General features: G+C 40.0%; 1 protein-coding gene across 1 annotated transcript in view; it reads right to left on the reverse strand.

The window, feature by feature from the left end:
* The window catches only part of SEMA3C (semaphorin 3C), a 116746-nt gene extending 105852 nt beyond the window's left edge, over positions 1 to 10894 (reverse strand). Inside the window, exons 1-2 of the mRNA XM_066550933.1 lie at positions 10790 to 10894; positions 7573 to 7713 (exon numbers count right to left, since the gene is read on the reverse strand). Of these exons, the coding sequence (XP_066407030.1) occupies positions 7573 to 7675 (103 nt within the window). The 5' untranslated portion in view covers positions 7676 to 7713; positions 10790 to 10894. The remainder of the gene's footprint in view (positions 1 to 7572; positions 7714 to 10789) is intronic.
* Positions 10895 to 22628: the final 11734 nt, after the last annotated feature.

A 22628-nucleotide genomic window follows, 5' to 3' on the forward strand; every position in this document is an offset into this window, starting at 1 on the left:
TGTGTTTCTGAAAAAAAAATCTTCACATAATCTGGGGTATTAGTTGTAGTAATTGAGGAGCCTTTGTAGCACTCACTTTTGTAGAACTAATTTGTTGGGTGAGAGCAGTAGGTGGAAATATCCCAAATACTGTACAAAGGAGCAGGAAATAAAACCTCCACCAACCTTACACACAAAAGAATCGAGAAGCTTCTCCTCAAGGAGGAATAGTTAGCCTTACATTCACAAAGATAAGACAAAGACCTAAACTCTCTAAGGAGATGATGGTCCCAGCTCCAGAGTGGTTTCATGGGAGAGGCAGAGCAATCACTCCCTATCTTCCTTCCATTGTGACACCTGAGTCTTAGCTCCAGTAAATCACTACCAGGATTTCTGCTTCCTGGAAGAAGCTGTGTCAGTGGCAGATGAAGTAACAATGCAAATGCAATTGTACCAAGTTTGCACTGAAAAAGGTAAATCCTCTGTCAATCACAATCATTCTCTTCATTCCTGGAAATACACATTTATCTTGATTCCCAGTAAGAGAGATACAACATCACCCTGATTCACTCAGTTGTGAGTGAACTTTTACTCAGTTGTATCCCTGAGACCCCACCTATGTAATTGACTGAACAGGGAAAAACATACAGCCTTCTTTTAACCTGGTGCCTGCTGAGCCAGGGATGTCTGATTGTAAGATGAGCGAAGATGAGCTGAGGAGCTGCACTGTGAATCAGTAAACCGTGTCCCTAAGACAAAGACCTTCCCCTGAGAAACTGCTAGTCTTTTTATTAAGAAGTGTTACTGAGAACTCAGAAAAGTCAGCACCAAAAAGAACAAAACACACATGTTGAGGGAACAGCCAGTTCAAATAACAGCACAAGTTCTTGGTCTATGTATTTATTCATGGCAGGACCTCAGTCAACGCACTTCAATAAAATGAGTAATTATTGTGAGTCACGTCACTAATTACATCTGATACACACAAAGGCTTGTGCAGCTCCACATATCAAAGTGCACTGTGAGCTCATCCAGTAGGAGCTCTGTGAGCTCACAGAGGAGCTCTTGTTACTGGTACCCAAACACTGGAAAAAAATGGGGTATTAGAAATGTCTATGCCATTTCTCTCTCATCACATTTTTTTAAACAGAAAAAGAAGATGTGTTGTAGAATAACGGCAATATAACTGCCTACGTAGGGACTCCAGCATTTGCCTTGGACAGGCAATGCAAGAAAGAATTGTAATGACAGAGCAGTGGAATTGGCCAAGATAAGCTGCTTTCTTCTATGACAAGCAGAGAGCGCCAAGATGTGAAGAATCTGTCAAAATGTTCTAAGATAAAGTTTGATTTTTCCATTCCAAAATTAAAAAAAAAAACCAAACAAAACCACAGCTGGTTCAGATACAGGTCAAATTGACTGAGTTCAGGAACAAAAAGAGATTAAAGGAAGTAAGTCATCTCTTAGGTAACAGATCTACTTATTAATGTGCAAGAAAAAAAACAAGTCTTCACAAATTTTGTCAAATTCAGATGAGCTCTTCATCCAAGAGTAGGATCAAGTTTGTAGGCTGGTAATTTGTTGCCTGGTAATTAACTACCTTTGGTTAATCATCTGACACCTCTGTTGCCTGATAATTAACCACCTTGAAGACATACTTCTTTGTGCTTTCCCATGAGGGTACTTCTTACGGTAATTTTAGAGCACAAAGACAGAACTGGACCAAACACCACCTGTGACTTCAGCTTTATTGCAAGACCATTTTCATAACTGAAGTCAAATCACATGGCACAATTTAACTAAATACAGAAACAATACATTATCCTCTCCTGTACACTCATGTCAACAATAATAACAGGGAAGCCAACTCAAAGACACTGGCACGGAACAAGAACATGAAAATAAGCAGATTCAATGTCATTTGGCATGTAGAACCTATAACCATGGAACTCTAGAAAGAATACAGAGGTTTTTAAATAATGCTTCCTTTTAATATGTTTGATTTCTTTTGTACATTTAACTCATAGCGTATTCAAGCAATTCAACTTCAATACAAGATTTATAGAAATAAGCCTCTGTTTATATAACAGAGAAAAAAGAAACACAAACAAAAAGGCACAGAAAAAAAAATTACAGAGAAGGTAGAAGTGTAAAAATTACCCCCAAAGACTATAATTTGTAACAACCAAAGCTGTCAATTCAAGACCCCATCTGGAATACTGACCACAGCTCTGGTGTCCCCAAAATAAGAACTTGAAACTGTTGGAGCAAATCCAGAGAAGGCCACAAAGTTGATAAGGGGACTGGAGCACCTCCCACACAAGGACAGGCTGAGAAAGTTGGGGCTGCTCTGCCTGGAGAAGAGGAGGTTTGGAGACCTCACAGCAACCAGAGACCTTCCAGTATCTGAAGGGGCTACAGAGAAGCCAGAGAAGGGCTCTTAGGCAGGAGTGATGGGACAAGGAGAAATGGGCATAAACTGAAAGAGGGGCCGATTTAGATTAGATATCAGGAATAATTTCTGTACTCTTGAGTGGTTAGACACTGAAACAGGTTGCCAGGGAGATTGTGGATATACCAACCCTGGCAGTGTTCAAGGGCAGCTTGGATAAAGCCTTAAGCAACCTGGTCTAATGGGAGGAATCCCTGCTCATGTCAGGGGATGTTGGGACCAGATCATTAAGATCCATTCCAACCCCTTAGCATTTTATGATTCTATAACAAACTGTAAAAGAACAATTTCACTACTAAAGATAAAAAAGTATCTTATTTTTAGATGGATGTATTCAAATAAAGTTTTTTTAGATATCCAGTGAGAGACAATTAAATTGGGAAAATTTTCACATTGTTGGTGCTCAACACTTTATAAATTAACATTATTTAAGATCCATGAAGCTGTGAGAGCACCAAATGAGTTAATTTTGAGAAAATATTACCCACAATTTGCTGAAAATCAAGAAACTATATGAACATTCAAGGTAAATTCTGCATGTAAACAAAATTAAACCCTGGATCTCTTCTCTCTTTTTCTTTTTTTTTTTTCCTCTTTTAAGGCTTTACTTCTACTTCATTTCATAAATAGCTTTCATTCCATAGACACCAAAAAAGATCCAATCAACTATATGAGTGTAAACCTTTGCCTACTAGACTGTCATCAGCACAAAGTCCCTCAAATAATAAATGAACTTTTTATTAACTGTGGTAACATTAACATTACAATGAGGGATTGTTTAAAAACAAGTTGTACTGCTGTTGCTCAAGAGCTCAAGGAAAATGGTTCTCAGTTCCTTTATTTTTCCTTGAGGGTAACCACAGGGGTTGCATTAAATCTTTTAAAATATGTTGACAGTTGAATAAGTGCTGCTGTTGCTCTGGTGACATTTTATGCACTTTAATTGTCATTAATGAATCCGACTGATACTTTCTTAAAATTCCTTTACGTGTTCTAGTAATTTTATAACAAAGAGAAGAACAAAACTGTCTGCAAATTAGCCTTGATCCACTTCTCATATGGAATTTTCACTGCAGACAATAGGAGAATCTGCATGGGAAATATCTGCTAGACCAGACATTTAAGGCAGGAATGCATTACATGTTCCCAGTAAATTGCGAAATTATCACTTTGTTGTGTATCACCGTATACATTTAATCCCCAAAGAAGGTTTCAGTGTATTTTAAAAAATACATTATCTGCTTTAATATTTATAAAAAAATACTCTATCTGCTTCAATCAATTCAGAATTTGATGGTAAAATGGTATGGCTCAGCATTTTAGGGCTGCAACAAAATCCAAAAGGTTTGTTTCATTCCAACATCTCTTGGAGTTGGAATGAAACAAAGTCTGACACTAACCTGGAGTCTAGTACCTCCTTCCTTATTCTGGTCATACTCTCACTGATTTCAGAAAGGCTTTTTTCCTGTGAAGACTGAAGGATACAGCTCCCAATTATCTGTTCAGGAGCATGCAGTGACAAGAAGGAATGCATGGAGCTTGAGAAACAGCAGGCACCACACTTGATTGTCCATAAACAGATAAGGTAAGTCTTTTGCTATAAAGAGAAAATAAACTATGGTGCTTTAAATCAAGATAGGTGATTTAAGTAGATTTAAAAAATATCTATTCCAGGGACACGAGCCAGAAGAGGCAGGAGGAGGGGGAATAGTGTACTAATAGTGCAGGGAGACATGTTGAGTCCTTTGCTTCCTCCATCCCAGGTTCCCTGACTCCTGCAGGCTCAACAGGAACACAGCAGATGATTCCCAACACTGCTGCACCTGCTGCTCCACAGGCTTCACATCTTTGCAATTTCAGAACACAAAAAGCCTTGGGCCATCTTTTTTTCTTCAGCTGCAGCAGCTCTTCAAGTGCAGACCTTGTACAAGTACCAGTGGTTTGAGCCATCACCCTTGAACAGGACAATTAGGTCACACAAATTAGGCACATCCAGAGCCCCTTTTCCTGATTCTCCACAGGCCCAGTCCCCTGCTTTACCACGTTCACCTGAGCAAAGCAGCAGCTCAGCTCCAGCCTGACCTTTCCTTTCAGCTGAGTAAATGGCTATACAAGGTGCAAGCAGTAGGAATCAGGCCTCGGGGTTCTGTACAGCACTGCAATTTCCAAGGCACTCGGGGTGCAGACAGCAGCAAGTTCCACACTCACGTCATACCCACAGTTAACAACCTCAGCTAAGGCATGAACTACATTTTAATTAGACAAGGGGCCAGGCTTTTGATTTCAGAAATAGAAGTTAGGGTTGCAGTCCTTCATCCATTGAAGTTAATTGCAAAATCCCTATTATCAGGCTCTTGAGGTATTACCCAGGCGCACTTTTTAATTACATTTGATTCTTAATGAACTGGATGGCAAAGAGAAAAGCAGCCCATGATTCAAATGATTCGCATTTTTATCTTTCCTGATGAAAAACAGAATAGGTCAAGATACTTGCTGGATTTTCCCATGAGAAATGCTGCAATGTGAATAAGCTCAATTGACTTGATCCTGAAGGAGCAGGTTAGCTTTGAAAAGCATCACTCATTTTCTCCTCCTGTATACACTCTACCCCCAAAACTTATACAATGCAATTGTAGACACTGAGCCAAATCCAATTCAGAACCTGAAAAATATCACATAAGTATCCTAAGTTTGAATGACTTGTCTTCATTGTCTAATGTCATTTAAAACATAAGGAGTCCTAATTATGGTTTTATTTTCAAATGATGCACTTTAAAAGAGTGACAATTCTCCATAAAAACTGACAGCTTCTCAGGGCAAGGAGACTGCCAAATAACTTGGTATTTCTACATGATTTAAAAACAAGAAGTTATGAAGCAGCTTATGAAGAAAAAATGTGTTATGGCACTAGAGAACAATAGCTAGAGAACAATACAAAGTTTCACCTTTTTCTATTACATCTCTACTCATGTAAGCAAACAAAGATTTATAGAACAGAAGTTCATACTACAGGTGGGACCATTACCTTGGTATACACAACAACCTGCAAACTCTTTTCACATAATGAAAGTTGTTTCTTACCATCTGGAAATCAGGTTTAAAAATAAAATTTCTGTTTATATATTACACAAAAAGCTTAGCTTTTTATTTCAGACATACTTCTCATATTGTAAAAACACATAATTCATTTTTTACTTTTATGACTTCAAAAGACCCAATAAAAATTTAGGACCTAAAAATGTAATTTCTTCTTCAAAGGTTGGCTGTTAAGTATGAGGGAGAGTAAAAGTCAGTTTTAAGAAAATCACATAGCATTGCAAGGCTCTCTAAGCAAGGCAGCCAAGGAGGGTCACAGCAGGAACTAGTGAGGCAAGGCTGTGTCCCCAGGGCTGGCACAGGGGACAGAGCTCTTGGGGCCCGAGAACCTGACCAGACAAAGGGGTCACTGCAGCATGAAGCTGTCATAGCCCCTTCTAAAGGGAGAAGGGACAACCTCCTTTCAGGAGCACAGAAACTAAGGTTTTAATTCAGTTGTTTTTTTTTTTTTTTTAATTCTTAGGTTTGGGGTCTTTTGCCCTATGGATGCTTCACTGTGTCAGCCTTGCAGGATACCTGTGATGAGACAAAAGCTCTTGAGTTTCTCTTAAAACCATTTGCTTCTCAGTAGAATTCTTTCCCATTCACAAGGTTGAATACCACAAAACATGAACACTTCCTACTTCATGCTCATACCAGAGATCAAGGGAAGCTTAGATTACTTTCAAGGCCACCAAGGAGATGACGTGGCAATCTAAATCAGCCTGTTGTGCATAACTGTGGCAAACCTACAATGTAACACACAACCACAGCCAAACTTGCTTCTGTGTTGAGTTGTGCCAAAACAGTACCACCTCCACCAAAACCAGTGCAGACTCTAAACAAGGAAAATAAACCCCTATCCCTACTTCTTCATTTGAATTCCCTCTTGGAACTCAATTCCTACTATTGCTTTTACTGGAGCCGTGCTATTTTACACCTATTAAGTACTGCATTCATCAGTTTAGGGCCCCTTGTTCTATAATTTAATTATTCAAACTCTGGTTGGTATTTGCAGAAAGTCTAACTTGACAGTCTCCTTCTGGACGTCTCTCAGTCTCATGTTTACATAGTTACTGATCGTTGTAGCAGTAGAAGTTTGAGATACTTGCTAGCTCTGACTATTTTTAGAGCAATTCTTAGAGATGGTTGAGAGCACACAGAGTATTCCCAAGGCAGTGGCAGGGCATCCCTGCACTAATGAACCACAGAAGCCATCCTAATGCAAGCAGTATTGGTGCAGGAAGTAGCAAGCCCTCATGCCTCAAAGACAATCACAGAAAAGGCAGAGGGCTGGAGAAACTCAATGCCTCTATAATTAATGACAGAAAGTTTCAGCTCAGATTTAACAGGAACAGTAAGCTGAAGAACACACACATTCTGAAGTGGTGGCTAAAATCAGCATTTAAGACTAGAAGAATAAGTTACTTTACTATTAAAAGCAATATTGGTGCAATTGCAGCAATGAGGTACTGCTCAGCACTTCAGAAGTAAAAGAAACTTTCTTTTGAAAATGATCATTTTCATTGCTGGGTTACAGTATGAAGGCATCAGTGATTGCTACAGGCTATGTACATCCTACACAGAGCACAAAGTGCACAAGGAATGGAATTTTTCCAAAGGACTCTGTAACTAACTATTTTGGTAAAACTTCAGGCAGCCTCATTTTCAGAATATAAAGTGTTTCAGTTGACTGAAAAGGAAAGCAACTCAAATCATTAATCATCTCCACCACAAGTAATGTGTTATATTTTTTCCAAACAAAATTACAGATAAGAAACAAGCCTTTAGTTGTTAGTAAGTTATAATAATCCAAAATCAAGAGAAAAGTCTACTAATTATTAATTATATATTAAACATGCATCTACAGCAATAGGTAGACTCCGGTAAGAGAATCAAATTTAGGCTGACAGTTGCCTCAGCAAAAACCAAAAATTGTAATTGTGGACACAGATCAAAATGCAATTATGGACACAGATCAAAATCTACTCAGTTATTGAATTTAAGGCGAAGAAGAAAATGTTCAATCATAATATTTGCTTAAGAATGTTTATCTTATTTCTTACCATTGAATGTTAGGAACACCCTTGCTTGAGGCTGGGAAGATCCTTTTACACTGCTAAAGTAAATAAATATCCCAATCAACACGTTCACTGCAAGAAATGCCATCTCTTCAGATTTGCAACTTAATATCCAAGAAATGAAACCTGAAAGAGAGATATATCACATTACTCTTCTCATACTCTCAAATCTGGAGCAAAAACAAAAGTATGCAAAGATTGTGTTGGAGGCCTCTTCCAGCTGAAGCCATAATTACTGATGTGAAGGAGGTACAGCACTCCTGTTTTTCCTTTGTGCATCTGAAAGTGGTTTTCCCCAGCAAGTCCTCTGTGCTGGCACAAGAGGAACTCTCTGCCTGTTAGTAGGAACCAAGAGAGCCCAGCTTTTGGCTAGGACAGACTACAGCACTAGACTCAGTTTATTTAAAATGAAGACAATTCCACCTGCTGGAAATATAATTATACTAAATGTCAAGGCAGAGCAAAGCAAGGACAGGAGATAAAGTTTCACGAATAAAAATCTGGCTGATATTTTTAGACATCTCTCTCTCATGTTAAGGGGAGGGTGGTAGGTTTGGGTTATTGGTTGTTTGGTTTTTTTTTTTTCTTTTCTTTAAACATCTGAAATCAAAGGTACTTGGAAATGAGCTTTAAGTTTTAGTAAGCTGAGCTCTCTAATCACCCTCAAGTTTTTATTTAAAGAAACTCTGGCTGTGCATGTCATTAATTTCAAAACTGTGAAACCAAAAGTATTTTAACACTCTTGAAACTGTTAGTCAACGTTTGCTTTTTGGGCTAGCTCCTTTCAGGATACACACCTGCTCTCATTGACTTTTACAGGGCACTAAGAATCCTAGAGTTGGACAATGATACCACACTTGATATACCTGCTACTTCTTCTGCACATTTGCTGAACCTTCATTTATAGGAGTTAGCTGCTGAGAAGCCTGAGCATCTCAGACTCAGAAAACACTCCAGAACTCTCTATCTTTTCTTAGTTCAGGAAGGATTTGAGATCACTGGAATAACTGGAGGAAAGTGGTTTTTCTAAAGGACTTTAGACCAAATCAAAAAAGCCCAGCCACTATTAGAAGCTGAACAGTGCATATCTGTATCACATTGCTACTAAACTGCATCTCTACAAAAACTGTGAAGTGCAAATTTCATTTCGCCTATTGTAACAACTTTGGCAGCTCAGCTGCAAAAGTGAGAATACGTAACACCATCATTTTAGACCCATTTTACTTCACTACTTCATATATATATCTTTTTGATGTAAATAACTCTTCTACTAGACACCACTTATTGATTAATCACTCAGGTGATATATTTGATTTTATGGCAACAGGAAGCACTTTGAAAGTCACAGCCCCTAAAGCTAGAAGATATCCTTAAAGGCTGTACATTTATTTTTATTAAGAGACTTGTTACCTGCTTGCCTACAGTCAGCTTGCCATTCTTCACCTCAGCTCTGCTCCAGCACTCCAGTCCCTCCAGTGGAAGCCAATATTTCTACAGCCTCGTTCATCCTGTCCCTCTGAGGTTCACACCTGTCCTTAAAGGACCGGCTGTGACCACCCCAGCACGGCAGGAATGAGCTGTCAGGCAGGGATGACTTTAGGTCAGCACTAGCTTGGGCTGGATCCACACCACTGGTTTAGCGGTAAAAGCCTCGTATCTCGTTACCACCCCTGTCATTCCCCATCCACTCACTGTAAATCGCTTGGAAAGGCTTCTCTTTGCTTGAGGACTTCACACCAAGCTGGGGGTGGGAAGGACAGCGTGCATGAAAGCGCAGAGCTCTGCGGCCCACACTCTAAACTCTCCTTCATTATCTGCTCTGAGTACTGAGAAATGCACGGAGATCAAGCAATTCTACAACTCTGCTAATTGACAAAAACAACCTTGTCAGAAATTTGCCAGCTACAGATCGGGTCTGTAGGAAAAACATATCCATTCTGGCCCAGTTCCAAATTATCTCTAAGGGTCTGTTAACTAATAAAATGATAGTTGCAGAGTTTTTGCCAAGAATAATTTTTAAACAGGCTGCACGAACTCTAGTACTAATGTTGCTTTGTGGGCTTTAAATTTAAAGCCCTGTGACTTGCCCATGGGATATCCTTTAACTTACTCCTCTTTTAAGAGAGAAATAGCATTAAATCCCAATAAAATTTCTTCGTCATGCCAAAATAAATAGCCAATCATACAGAACATGTGATTTAACAGATGCAATGGGATAAGTATTTTACAGTAGTAACACTATGCTTTCTTTGCAATACAGATAAAAAGTCAAAGAGGAACAAGTGTGCGGCTTTCCTTCTTCCTTTAAATAATACTGTAGGAAACAATAATAGAATAAAAACCCTTCCAGCTCTCTTTCCCTCCCACTCTCGTGCCTCCTGCCAATTCTAGTGTAATCAGTTAGAGGAGTGAAACATTGCTACATTCATTGCTCAAATTGCAGATCTTCACCGTTAACACAGAAGTGACAGGCAAATATAAGATTCAAGTGCTGAGCAGCATGGCTCCTACCCAGCTGTTAGGCACATAAATAATAAATGCATATAGTGACAAAAACGTACCTCAGGGTGTCTGACATGTGAGTTACCTAATGGAAATAGGTTTAATTTCAGAGATTTACAGAGCTGGTAACTGACAGCTCATTGCAGTTTTGACTCTTGCTTTGGGCTTATATCCCAGCTCTGAATTTATCTCAGTAAGTCATGATACTATATTCAGCACGTCCAGTGCACATGATCTCTGCTGACAACACGCAGACCTAAAGCCTTGCAAGTACTTTAAAAGAATCCTACAGGACAGACAAAAAGCAGTGTCTAATTGCATTTCTGTTCTTACATTCTAGTCTTAACTGTAAACAAACAGACAAACCGCTACGAAAATGAAGTAGTGAAGTTTCCCTGCCACGGAGGTCGCTGGCAGCATGTTGCACGGCTTCTGGAAAGTATCGCTTTGCTAGGAAGTGCTGTGCAGGTGTCATCTGCTACAGCCCGGGTCCTACCCCTAAATCCTGTAAGGAAAATCATTTGGCAGAGGAAAGAAAAGAAATGAAGAAGGGAAAAAAAAACCAAAAACCCTGCCAAACACGGACTATGCCAATCTGGAAAACATTGGTTTAACTATCTGTGAACAGCAGCAAATTCCAACCATCAGAGACATTTCACATCTATTACAGAAAAGAAAGAGAACTTTAAGTTATGCTTACCCGGCTATTGGAAGCAGCAGTAATACTGACTTCTATCTGGTTTCTATCAGTTTATAGACTTCACTCCTGCTACCAGAACATTTTAATTCCAAACTTGGCTCACGGCAGAGAGAAAAAATAAATAAAATAAAATAAAAAAAAAAAAAAAGGAAAAAAGAGAAAAGTCTCTCCTCGTGGTGGTTGTAAAGATATTCCCGGCTCCTCTGTGCAATAATCCTGGCAGTGACTCCTGAGGCTCAGGGAGCGCTTCTCCCCTGCGCGCAGCCACGCACCTAGGAGTGAATGGAGCGGCCGCGCGGTGCCGGCGCTGGTTTCCAGTTACAGGCGCTGCCCTGCCCTGGCCGCCGCTCCGGCGAGGCGAGGCTCGGCGGCCGCCGGTGCATCATTAGCTGAGCAAATAGGGGCTGGAGCTCATAAATAATGGCGAGGCCACACCCCGCCCTGCGCGCCGCCGGCTGCCGCCCGGCCCGTCCGCCCACCCCAGGCAGCGCCGCAGGCAGCGCGCAGGGAGCGCAGGGCGGCGCGCAGGGCGGCCTGAGGGGCGCGCAGAGGGCGCAGAGAGGGGCGCATGGCGGGCTGAGGGGCACAAGGGGAGCGCAGAGAGGCGTGCATGGCGGGCTGAGGAGCGCAAGGGGCGCGCAGGGAGCGCAGAGAGGCGCGCACGGCGGGCTGAGGGGCACAAGGGGCGCGCAGGGCGGCCTGAGGGACGCAGCGCCCGCACTCGGCCCCGCGGGGCTCGGCCGCCGCAGCCCCCGGCACATCGCGCCCGGAGCGGGAGCGAAACTCGCCGGGAAAGTTTCTGCCCCGCCGGGCGGGCCGTGCCGGGGCTGCCGGAGCGCTGCTGGGGCCGGGGCAGGGCCCGGGGTAGGCGGCGGGGCCGGGGCAGAGCGGCCCCGGGCCGGGAGCGGAGCCGGGCCCCGGCGCGGGCGGATGGATGCGGGAGGGGCCGGGGGCCGGTAGGGGTCACTGTGCAGAGGGAATGAGAGCGGGCGGCCGTGACGGGGAACAGGGTAACAGACAGACCCCTCGCATGGGGCTCTTGCACTCCCCTCGAACTATTTCCTATATTTAAAACTTTAAAAGCGAAGAAGAATAAGAGAAGCGTCAGAACAGTGGTTAGATTCAGCCCTCTGATTGATCCAGGTGTTTTACCCCAGCTTTCAGAAGCTTTTTTTTTTGCGGAGATTGGAAGCTCGATTTGCTCAAGCTCAGTTTTTTCCCCAAAATATGCTGAACAGTCTTTCCCGTTTGGTGAGATTTGTGCCCCTACGACAACGGGCCAGCGCTGAAAATGTTATCCAAGCTGTCGACTCTGTTAAAGCTGAAGGTTTTCCAAGCAACATCACTTGGGGCTTGGCTTAGGTTTTCCTAAACTGTCTTGCAAGCATATTCTGTGCTGCTCTGACCTGCTGGTTGCAAACTCCTTTTGGATCAAGATTTTCACTTTTGCAGAGAGAGATGGTCTCTGATCCAGTCGAGGCAGTGTGGGTCACTCAGCAGTGTACTGTCACAGCAGGACTTTGAGGGAGCACATCTCGTGGTGCACTTGGAGACATCTCCCACTGCCAGAAATATGTTAACCAGTAAACAAGTACCCACAATGAGTGTGCACATGCTCAAGTCAGAGTTTGTTTCCAACTGTTACACACACTGGCCATACTAACCAAAGCAGTCATTAATAGTGGTAGTATTATAGCCAGACATCAGGGAGTAGCCTGAACACAGCACCATAACTAAACAAATTTTGTCTATACATGTGGATATCTTTATGGCCTGTGTCTCTGTTGGTTACTTTGTGTAAAGGCTCTTTTGCAGGAGTGAGGGTCACAGGTAATTCAAAGACAGTGTATCCCCAGACTTCAGTGCCAGGCTAGCAAAGTTAATGCTTCCTTCAAGCAAGAAATTTAAATATTGTATGACACTTACTGACATCCCAGACGATACAAGAGTATGGGATGGTCTGTCCTCTGAAATGAAAAATCAGATTTGCAGCTGATGCCAGAAAATTAATGGATCCAGAATTTTTGAAAGCTTGATCCACTTCAGATCATGCCTTGAAGATTAATTCACTGATGCTTTTAGATGAACCAAACTCTTTGAGATCATGAGTCTTTAAAACATTGGTGCTCTTCCAGTTCTCCTCCTTAACACAAATAAACTACACAGAAATGTGTGAACACTTGCTGTCCCAGAGAGTGGTTTAAACTAAGCCCTCAGTTCTCTCCATGGGCAGGCAGTGTGGTTGTGAACATGATGCTGCTCATCCTTGAATTGTGGTGATGTTCAAATGCCTCAGTCTGACAGCAGCACGCTGGCAAAAGGAGAAGTCACTTTTGTGCTTTGGAAAATCCCCATAACTAAGTGCAATTAGAGATGGTCGTGCCAAGCAACAGAAGTGAATCAGTCAACCCAGTGTTCTGCCTCTTGCTGTGATCTACACAGGGTGATTCAAAGGAAAATGCACAGAAAACCACAGAACAAATACGAAAATCTTTCTCTTCTAGGAGATTTTGGGGAGATGTGTAATAGGTGGTGATACCAGTCAGAGGAAAAAAAGAATGTTACCGTGAAATACCAACACTAGAATTTATGATGATTCTATCCTCCCCAAATATTTTTCCTTTAACAGAAAAAGTCTGCTTTTTTTTTCCTTTATAGTACTGATTTTCTAGGTAAGAGCACAAACACAAACTCCTCAAAATAAAGAAAAAAAGAGAACAAAAAAATATGCTCAAGCATGAATCAACATCAGCGTTAGTTAAAGTCACTTGTGTTTGTCAGGGGTTTTGTGTATGTATGGACACTGCAGGGCCATCTGGCTAGCTGCCCTTCTTCTTCACATGTGCTAGCTACATTGGAGATAACGAGGTAAAATGGAACACTGAGGAAAATTATGGGGCTTTCCAACACTCCCTCATGGACTTTGGGTTTATAAAATAGCAAATGAACTACAAAGAAACAAATGCAAAACTTTAATCTGTGAGATACCATCACACTCATATCTGATAGGCAAAGCCAGAGCATACTAATTTTAAAAAGCAAATTGAAACAAGAACAAGCTTGCCATATTGATTTATTTGTATTTAACATGTGCATATGTGCAGGTCAGAGCATGATAATTAACTTTAAAAAGCAGTTTGAACTTCACAGCTGGGCTAAGAAAAATGGTTAAAGTTTTACTTTAGGTGTTTTGTAATAGCATGCATTAGCTTCAAGCAAAACTCATGGAATGGAAATTACTTCTCCCAGTTATGAGGTGGGGTTTCAGCATTAACTGGCATGAATCAGCCCTGTGAGTTCAATGAAAAGTATGCAAGACACTTGCTTTCCAGGCTGTGTATTTTACAGCCTAACATGGGGATGAGGACAAGTAAGTTGGGCTGTGCTTTGCAACTGATTTTTAATCATTCCTGTATTACTCAAAGAGTATGATCTGTTGTACAGTTTGCTTCTGGTTCTGATTTCTTGCATGTGAGATTTATAACCAAGGGCAGTTATTCTGGGTCACATCACACATGTGAGGACAGAGTCAGGCCCTCGCTCGGCTTCGGAGTTGGAGCAGTTCTGACTCTTGCAACGTGATCTGAGCAAGCAAATCCCCCTGGCCAAAACAAATAGAGCTGATTTTGTTGTATCTGTGCATGGTGTTTGCTTCTTACCCAAACAAGTCATCTTGATGGACCCAGGCCTAGCTTTAGACCTAAACATGAACTGTAGCCAGTAATAAGAAAGGCAAGAGTGGATTTGGGTTTTTACTTAAAATATGGGCTTGGGGGCTGGCCTTTTTGTTTTGTTTTGATTTGGTTTGGTTTGGTTTGGTTTGTTTCCCCTCCCTTAAATTTTAAGCTCCTGAAGAAGTGAACATATTGTAGGAGGCATCAGGACAGGTAGGAACACAGGTTTAAAAGAAGGCAGGAAGCTAAGAAGTATAAAGAGGAGAAAGATAGGAACATTCTGAGAAGCAGTTGGATGGTTAAAGGCAGCACAGTGGAATAGAATCAGATCATTTCACTGGATTAGCAACAACTAGCCAATATGAAGATCAATAGGCTTAATAATTCGATTCTGCTTTGAGCACAAGCACAGATCAAGACAAGATCTATTATAAAGAAAAATGTAGTAAAGGCATAATAAAGTGACCATCAAATGGAATTAATTCCTTCCTTAAAAATCAAAGGAATGCTGTATACAGTAAATGTCAGGTTCCAAGTGATGAGAGAAGATGCTATTAGCATCTATTTTCTCTGCCCTCATTTATGAGTGTCAAATCACCTTAAAGAAATGCAGGGTCATTAGGTAACCCAATTAATTCATCCTTGTTTATTTTCTTTCTTACAGTTACAAGAACTAGGGAAAGTGTGAAATATATCAGCACTTTGTTGTGGGAAATCTATTAGTTGTTTGTTTTGATGGTTTGCTCATACAAGCAGCAATTTACATTCTTTTTCACAACCAATAGTTCAAGGATTCAAGAGGTAATAAGGATACAGCTCCTGGTGATACCACTGCGTGGCAGATCAGAGGTGGCATAAGGTCCTTGGACATAGTGTGCCCCACCTTGTCATTGGCCTTGTTCAGGTGGGTCAGTGTCAGACTGGTCATGAAGAGTGAAACTTTGTCACCAAGGTCACAGCCTTATAAAACTGCTGGCATGTAGCTAACTATGGCCTGGCGAACTGAATTGATCAGTTTGCTTCTTAATGTTTAAGGTTCTGTGAAAGTCCATTTAAAGGAGATAATTTGTCTTTTCAGAGCTTAAGAAAAATTAGGTGCTTAGGATCAGGGTTGGTGTTACCACGTAATGAAGTACTACTACCTGGATGGGAACAGAGGAAAGCATTGTGCTCTCAGCTTGATAGAAGTCCAGTTGTCTCATTTAATAAACCCTTCTCTGAGTGGCTTCCCTGGAAGTCAGTGAGCCAGTACTTCATAGTAACTCTGCCTTTGAAGAGACTGTGATTTGGGCAAGGTCATAATCAAATAAGTCCTTCTGTGCCTGTACAAAAGATGTGAGCATGTTCCTGGTATGCTACCAGGCTTTCATGCTTCCTCTTTTTAGTATGGCAACCACATTATTGCTGTTTGTAGGAGAAAGACTGTGTTGTAGTCAGATTTTCCACTTTTTAGCCACTATGACTAAGTGAGGTCAGTAATAGAACCAGAGTCACTGCTCTTGCACAAAGCTGCGTTTGAGTTTTTAAGAAATCAAACAAGTAATCATTATTTTGCAAGTTGATGAGTAAGAATATGTATAATGAAGACTTGACTGAAAGAAAGGAAAGAATTGTTGATGCACCAAGGATGGTTTCAGGCCAAGCAAGCTGCAAACAGAAAAAAGCACAAATGCATAGAGGAGGCAACAGTTTGTATGTGCATTGGAAGTACTTGGAATGAGGGTCATATGGTGCAAGGAGTTCTATAAACACACAGGGAAATAAAGCAGCAGCAGCTATGGAGCTTTTTATCCAAACAGATAAAGAGAAATAGGAGGGGAGGGAAGGCAAGGGATTACTGCAGGATAGAAGGAGCAGTGACATAGCCCTGAGTGTCATGGCCATTTCCAGCACATGCCACTCTACAGCCTGCTACTTGATCTATTGCTGCATCTACAGGGCTCACAGCACTCAAGGGAGTCCTCTCACTCTGTTGGAAGGAAGTTTTGTTAAGGTATCTTTTTGTCATTGATTCAGCTACTTAAGTGTTTGTAGAGCCTTATATGAATTACTGCTTTTTTTTTTTTAATAAATAAAAAAATAAAAGGAGGCTTATGATTTTTTACACTCCTACAAGCCTGATTATAGAAAACCAGTCTGGTCCCAGATAATATACCAGCACAGTCCTGTTTCCCACCATCCTTCATCTTCAAATCAAGAATAATGACTGCATACCTTACAGTCATCGATTTGTTTTTTTCTCTGTAAGTACAGACTAAGCTTTACTGATGGTATTCACCATCTAATTGCTGACTACATATTGTTTGCATTCTGCAGGCTGTTCCTTTAGAAGAGGAGCAGAAGGACTATTCTGTGTATGCCTAGTCCTTCCCTAAGCATGTCCTCTTGGCCACTGTCCCATTTACTCTCCCTAAGGAAGTTTTTGCCATACAGAAGACATAAAAGAACTTGTGTCTCCAGGTGAAAGAAGAGCAAAACTATTTTAAAAGTTTGTAATGTGAAGCATACATGCCAAGCAGAGCATTGACTGAAGCAGTCTGAATAATGCCTGCTGTCCCCTGGAGATGTCAGAGGTCTGTGCCTATGGGACCAAAGAATGCTGAGGGATGGGTTTGGCCTCAGAGAGATCTCCTCTCCTACAAATCAAGCCTGATCCTTTTGCCTTATGCCCTAGCTCTCAGTGGAGCTGGGATTTTAAACCAGCTCTCTCAAGTAACCCAGTATGACCATTCTTCCATTTTCTTGAGGAAACCGAAGAAGCATTGGCTATTTTAATGTAAATCCAGTATACACTTTAACTCCCCCAAAGTGGAAAACATTGAGATGCTATAGAATTCAAGCTGTAATTCTTTACCACAGCACTAAGGAATGCATTCTTGCTTCCAGCAGTCTGATCCCCATTTCTCAAACAGACTGTCATGTTGTCTGCTGTGAGGCAAGGTTTGGCTCTGGAATCAGCGTGGTACAGCTGGGGTTGTGCTGGTGTTTTAGGTGCAATGCTGACGTTTTTGTCCTTTGTTACACAGATACCACTGCACTACTAAGCTCCTAAAGAAGATAAAATTGAAGCTGTGCTTTTGATTGTGTTCTATGCTGTGTTCTTGACTGTGTGAAGTCTCAGGAGGTATGGCCTGTGCTAAGGTAGAAACCTTTGTCACAGATGCCTCCAAATGCACCTGATTCCATGGGGACAGGAGCTCTGTTTTCCTTTTTTCACTGTCAGTGCAATAGATGTTTTGAGAGGCTCTAAAAAACACTTTTTGCAGTATATTAATTTGTCATACTTCAGTCACCAAAACCTTTCTTGAAGCTACCCCATGGTATGAACACTGTTCATTAGAATATGTTGTATAAAAAGCCTGAGCAAACTCTTGGCTGGATGGTAGAAGCTGATGAAGGCAATGTGTGTTCAGTGGCGTTTAAGGGAGTCTGCTGAGTTCTTTGCATGGCTTTTGGGCCTCAGGACAACCAGGATATGGGTTAATTTAAAATAACATTAAATCATCCACTTAGAATCAAATTTTATTAGTTAAAAAAGTACTTAGAAGCAGTCATAGACTCTGACCTATGTATTTATTGGCTGTTATGGATTGGAAATACACTTTATTGCTATTGTTTTATTAGTTGCCTACTCAAAGTTAGCACATGATTGATAGAAACACTTGATGCACCCAAAATACAGTATCACATCTCACATTATGAACCAAGACTCAGAATTTGCTATCATACTGAAAAGTTTCCATTGCTTTAAATTGGTTCTTGTCTTTTTATTGAGAGAACTACAATTTAAAGTGAGCCTATGCTTACATTTTTTTTTTCTTGAGCTCATAAACATTCCACTAAATATTTATATTTTTTGTAGGAATGTCTCCAGAACATCTGTTAATTGAATCTTTATTTGAATCTATTAGCAGTAGTTTGTTTTAAGCCAAAAAGACTAAAAAAAAATTAAAATATATAGTCTGGATGGCAGCCAGTACACAATATCTTCTCCAAAATAACACCTTTTTAAATTAAATTCAATTTATTTATTAACCATTATTCAAAGTCAATTAGGAGTAAAAAAAAGTCAAAAGACAAGCACGGTATTGATACAAAAGATTTATTAAAAACTTTATTATATGGCATTTTGCCATTGCTAACATTTAAAACACTTGTACTACTTCAAATTTATCTTAATGTATTTCCAAAGTATTGTGAAATTGGAGATAAACATTTTCAGTAATACTGCAATGCACTCTTGCCTATTTATTCCTTGCAGTTTACTTATATTACAAACACTTCCAGAAATCAGTTAAATCCTTTGTTGCCAATATCAATAAATATGTATATAATACATGCTTGCTCTTTACTTTATGTACTTTCAATTTAATTTAGCAGTTGCCAAAGATCACTCATTAAAATATTCCAAAAATGGGTTCCTTATCCTAATTATTTAAAAACTGCTTTTAAGACAGGTTTTTCCTCTCAAATATTAGAGAACGAGAGGAAGCATAAAGATGGAAAAGTTAGTGTAACACATTATGACTGTAATATCATGCACAGCATAATTTTTGTTATATAGTTTTTTTCTTTCCAGGGTAAGTGTTGTTTTGGGTTTTTTGTTGTTGTTTGGCTCATTTGTTTGTTTGTTTGTTTTCTGGACATCAATTTAGCCTGTAAATTATCTTAGACTAAATAAATTTTTGGAAATCTCTAAATTTTGCCATAAGAGGGCATTATTCATGCACTTAGACTAGAAAATGCATCTCAGTATACACACATACGTTTTAGGAAATAGTAATTATCCACACTCATGAACCAATAAAGTAAAATAAATATGAATACTTCTTTAATTAGGAGTACTTTAAAGAAATTACTGGACAGGGATAGTTCACTGTCCTGTGTTCTTTTCCTAGACAGTCTGAAGATGCAAGAGGAGACCAAAGAAGAGGCAAAGTACTGCTTTTGGAGTCTGGAAATTACCACCTAAGACAAGAAAGCCAAAGGTTTGTGTTCCTACCTATGGACACAATTCAGGAAGTGTGCCAAGGCAGGGTTAGCAATAAGCACTTGTTCATGCCCTCCAGGAAAATGGAAGTTGAAGAGTTAGAACATGTGTAAGACTAAGGACACAAATCCTTAAATTCCTGCTGTTAGTAAAAAAAAAAAAGGAAAAGTACTTAATCCTGAGCCTCTAACATTTTTTATAAGTGATGTAAGTTGTGAGAATGGGAGGAATACAGAGATGTGCCCTATCAAATATGGATCTGAGAAACCTTTGGGATGGCAAAGAATTGTCTTTTCTCCACTCCCCACCAAAAAATTCAGAGTAGAAGTTATGATCCTAAAATATAATGTAATGGCTTCTGCTAATGTTGATGAGTGTTGGATTGTTTCCCAGAAAAATAGAAAATCTTCATTCTGTAACAAGAAACAAACAAAAAATGCACACGAAGTGGAGTTTTCAGAGCCCTGAAAGAGTGTTATCATGCAAGCTGCATTTGTGCTCTTGAACAGAGATGGACTCAGGACTGCACACACTGGGTGTCCTGTGCAGGGATTGTCAACATCTCCCCCTGTGCCTCTTCTGTCAGGTATTGATAGTGTCTCTAGACAAGGATTTCCTTGTGTTATCCTCATCCACACAATCACCAATGCACCCTTTCAATTCTGAGTCTCTCAGAACAGAATTTTCTGATTTAATATTATTTAGCATCACAAAGGACGTGTTTCATTGTCCTGTTTCCTGGAATAATGTACTATATCACATGATCACTACCTTTAAATCCCTTTTACTGACAGCTATAAGGAAAAACAATGTGACAAGCAGAATACAAATTGCTTTCAGATATGTTTTGGGTGTTCTCCAGCTTGTCAGTTCTTTTTTTTTTTTTTCCATTGGTTTATACCAGAAATGTGCAGAGATCCAGCAGTAACCTGTTATTTGCAGAAACTGGTAGTTGAAATGTAGAACTGAATTTGGTCATTTTGTCATCTGTGCGGTTTTATGAAGACCAATTAATTACTATCAGAAGAATCCTGTAAGGGAAAGATTTATGTGCTTTGAATTTCAATCCACTTCATCACTGTACGGACATTACTTTAAGAGTTGAAAAGCCAGAACTGCAGCTGGCTTGAAAAATATTATTCTGATCAAGCCAGTAAATTCACTAAGTTATGAACTTACAAATAATTTGTGTTAACACCTGCATATTTTTTAAGAACTCAATACACTCCTGAAGGCAGTAATATCTCAGTGTCAATAATGGAATCCCTGCTGTTAGAGATGAAAATCATATCAATTAAATTCTGCATCTGCAACCTCAGATTTTTTAACTTCTTTCTCCCTTCTGCTTTAGGGAAAATGACAGGAATTTTGTAAAATTCATCAGATAACAAATACTTGGAATGATGGACTAGAGCCCAGATAAATTCCAGCATTCGAGCTGGTGTCTTTATTTGGAACAGGTTGAAATCATACAGCTCCATGACTGGCTGATTTTGGGAGTGTTGTCGTTTCTCCACTTGTGGAATGACTAGTGGAGCTGCTTGTGTGGATTTACATACATGCCTGAACAAAACTGTACGATTTTTATTTGTCATACATACCAGCAGCTTCTCCTCCAAAACTCTTCCTGTATTTTTTTTCTGATCTTTGTTGATGCTGCTGTAATTCTCATTGTTACCTACATACCTGAAGATCAAAAGCAATAAATGGAAAATGCAACTCAGCTGGAGATGAGTGTCCACTATTTTTTTGTACCTGCTTGGGAGCAGGGAGACATCTGCCAGGTAATCTCCTTTATACTGCTAGCAGGTTTACATTATCTTTTAATGGTAAAAATTGTAATAAAATGTATTCTGTAGTTTGAATTTCTCTATCAGAAACATTGTGCATCCTGGGAACGGATGCACAATGTTTCTGATAGAGAAATTAAAATAGCTGCGGGTTGCAGTGTTTTTCCAGTACACATTTCAAGGTTTTTTCCTACTACCTTTCAACCCACAACTGCTTTGTGAAATGTCCTTTTAGGCATTTTATTAGAATTGTCTTGGAAACAGGCAGTTTCCAAGTAAAGTATGAAACTTTCATGTATGAAAGAGCTGTTACTACTTTCTTAGAAGAAAATATTTTTCGTCACTCCAAGAGTGGCTTCCGTAGGCCAGCAGATACACTTTCCTTCAGTCTCTTCTGTGTCATTGATCTAAACGCAAGCTGCAGCCTTCTGCAGGCTTCAGACTTGTACCCAGGTGTCTCACTCTCCTGTTTCTACCTGGCTGATGGAACTAGTTTTATTCAGTTTAGGTCTGGTGAAGAAAAAAAAAAAAAGGGACTATAGGACTATAAAGAACTATCTTCTATATCTTCTATTCGCTGTTGTGGTTTTGGACTAAAAGCAAGCAAACAAACAAATAAACAAGCTTTTCCCCAACTCACACCTCTGCAAAAACCTGATACAAATGTACCACTCTTAAGTTTCTTCTGTGATCCTGATGGTTAATTCCTGTGTGTCACAACTTCACCTCCCTTCCTATGTGCCTTGGCTTTACCTCCCACAGAAAAGGAGACAAGGAGACTCCCTCACTACATGTTTACTACATATTTTCTCCAGCTTCTTTATCTGAATGGGAATCTTTACAGAAAGGATCTGTCTCTCAATGCCTTTTACACCTAATGCCATATTTATTTTAGGTGTTTTTTGAAAGCTAATCCATTATGACTCAAGGAAAACTGAAAAGCTTTTAAGAAGCCATCAGCAACATCCACCAGAGCATACAGTGTTTTTGATGTCATACAAATCTACTTTGTCAGAGACAGTGTCCCACATTTGCTGTATTTGTGTGAGACATCTTTTCAAATCCAGAGAAGGCATGAAGTTAGCAACCTGGCTAAACTTGAAAGGGGCCACTGCAGGAAAAAAAAAGAATATTTATCAAGAGTATTTTTTATCATATTTCAAACTCTGTCTGCAAGCATTCAAAGAACAATTCTGATATTCAAAAATCCCTAAGTCTTTTAAAGTGCAAATAGATATTTGTGAGCCATGTCAAACAGCCTCATTCATGCTTATCTTCATCTTTGGGTGATGACTGGTTAAAATATTTTTGAATAACGAAGCCATTGTCAAAAATCAAGTCTATTCAAAAAAGGTGCTTGAAAAGAAAATTATGCTCAAGTTGTT

Source organism: Molothrus aeneus, chromosome 5 (assembly GCF_037042795.1).
Source record: "Molothrus aeneus isolate 106 chromosome 5, BPBGC_Maene_1.0, whole genome shotgun sequence".
Classification (NCBI taxonomy): Eukaryota; Metazoa; Chordata; class Aves; order Passeriformes; family Icteridae; genus Molothrus; species Molothrus aeneus.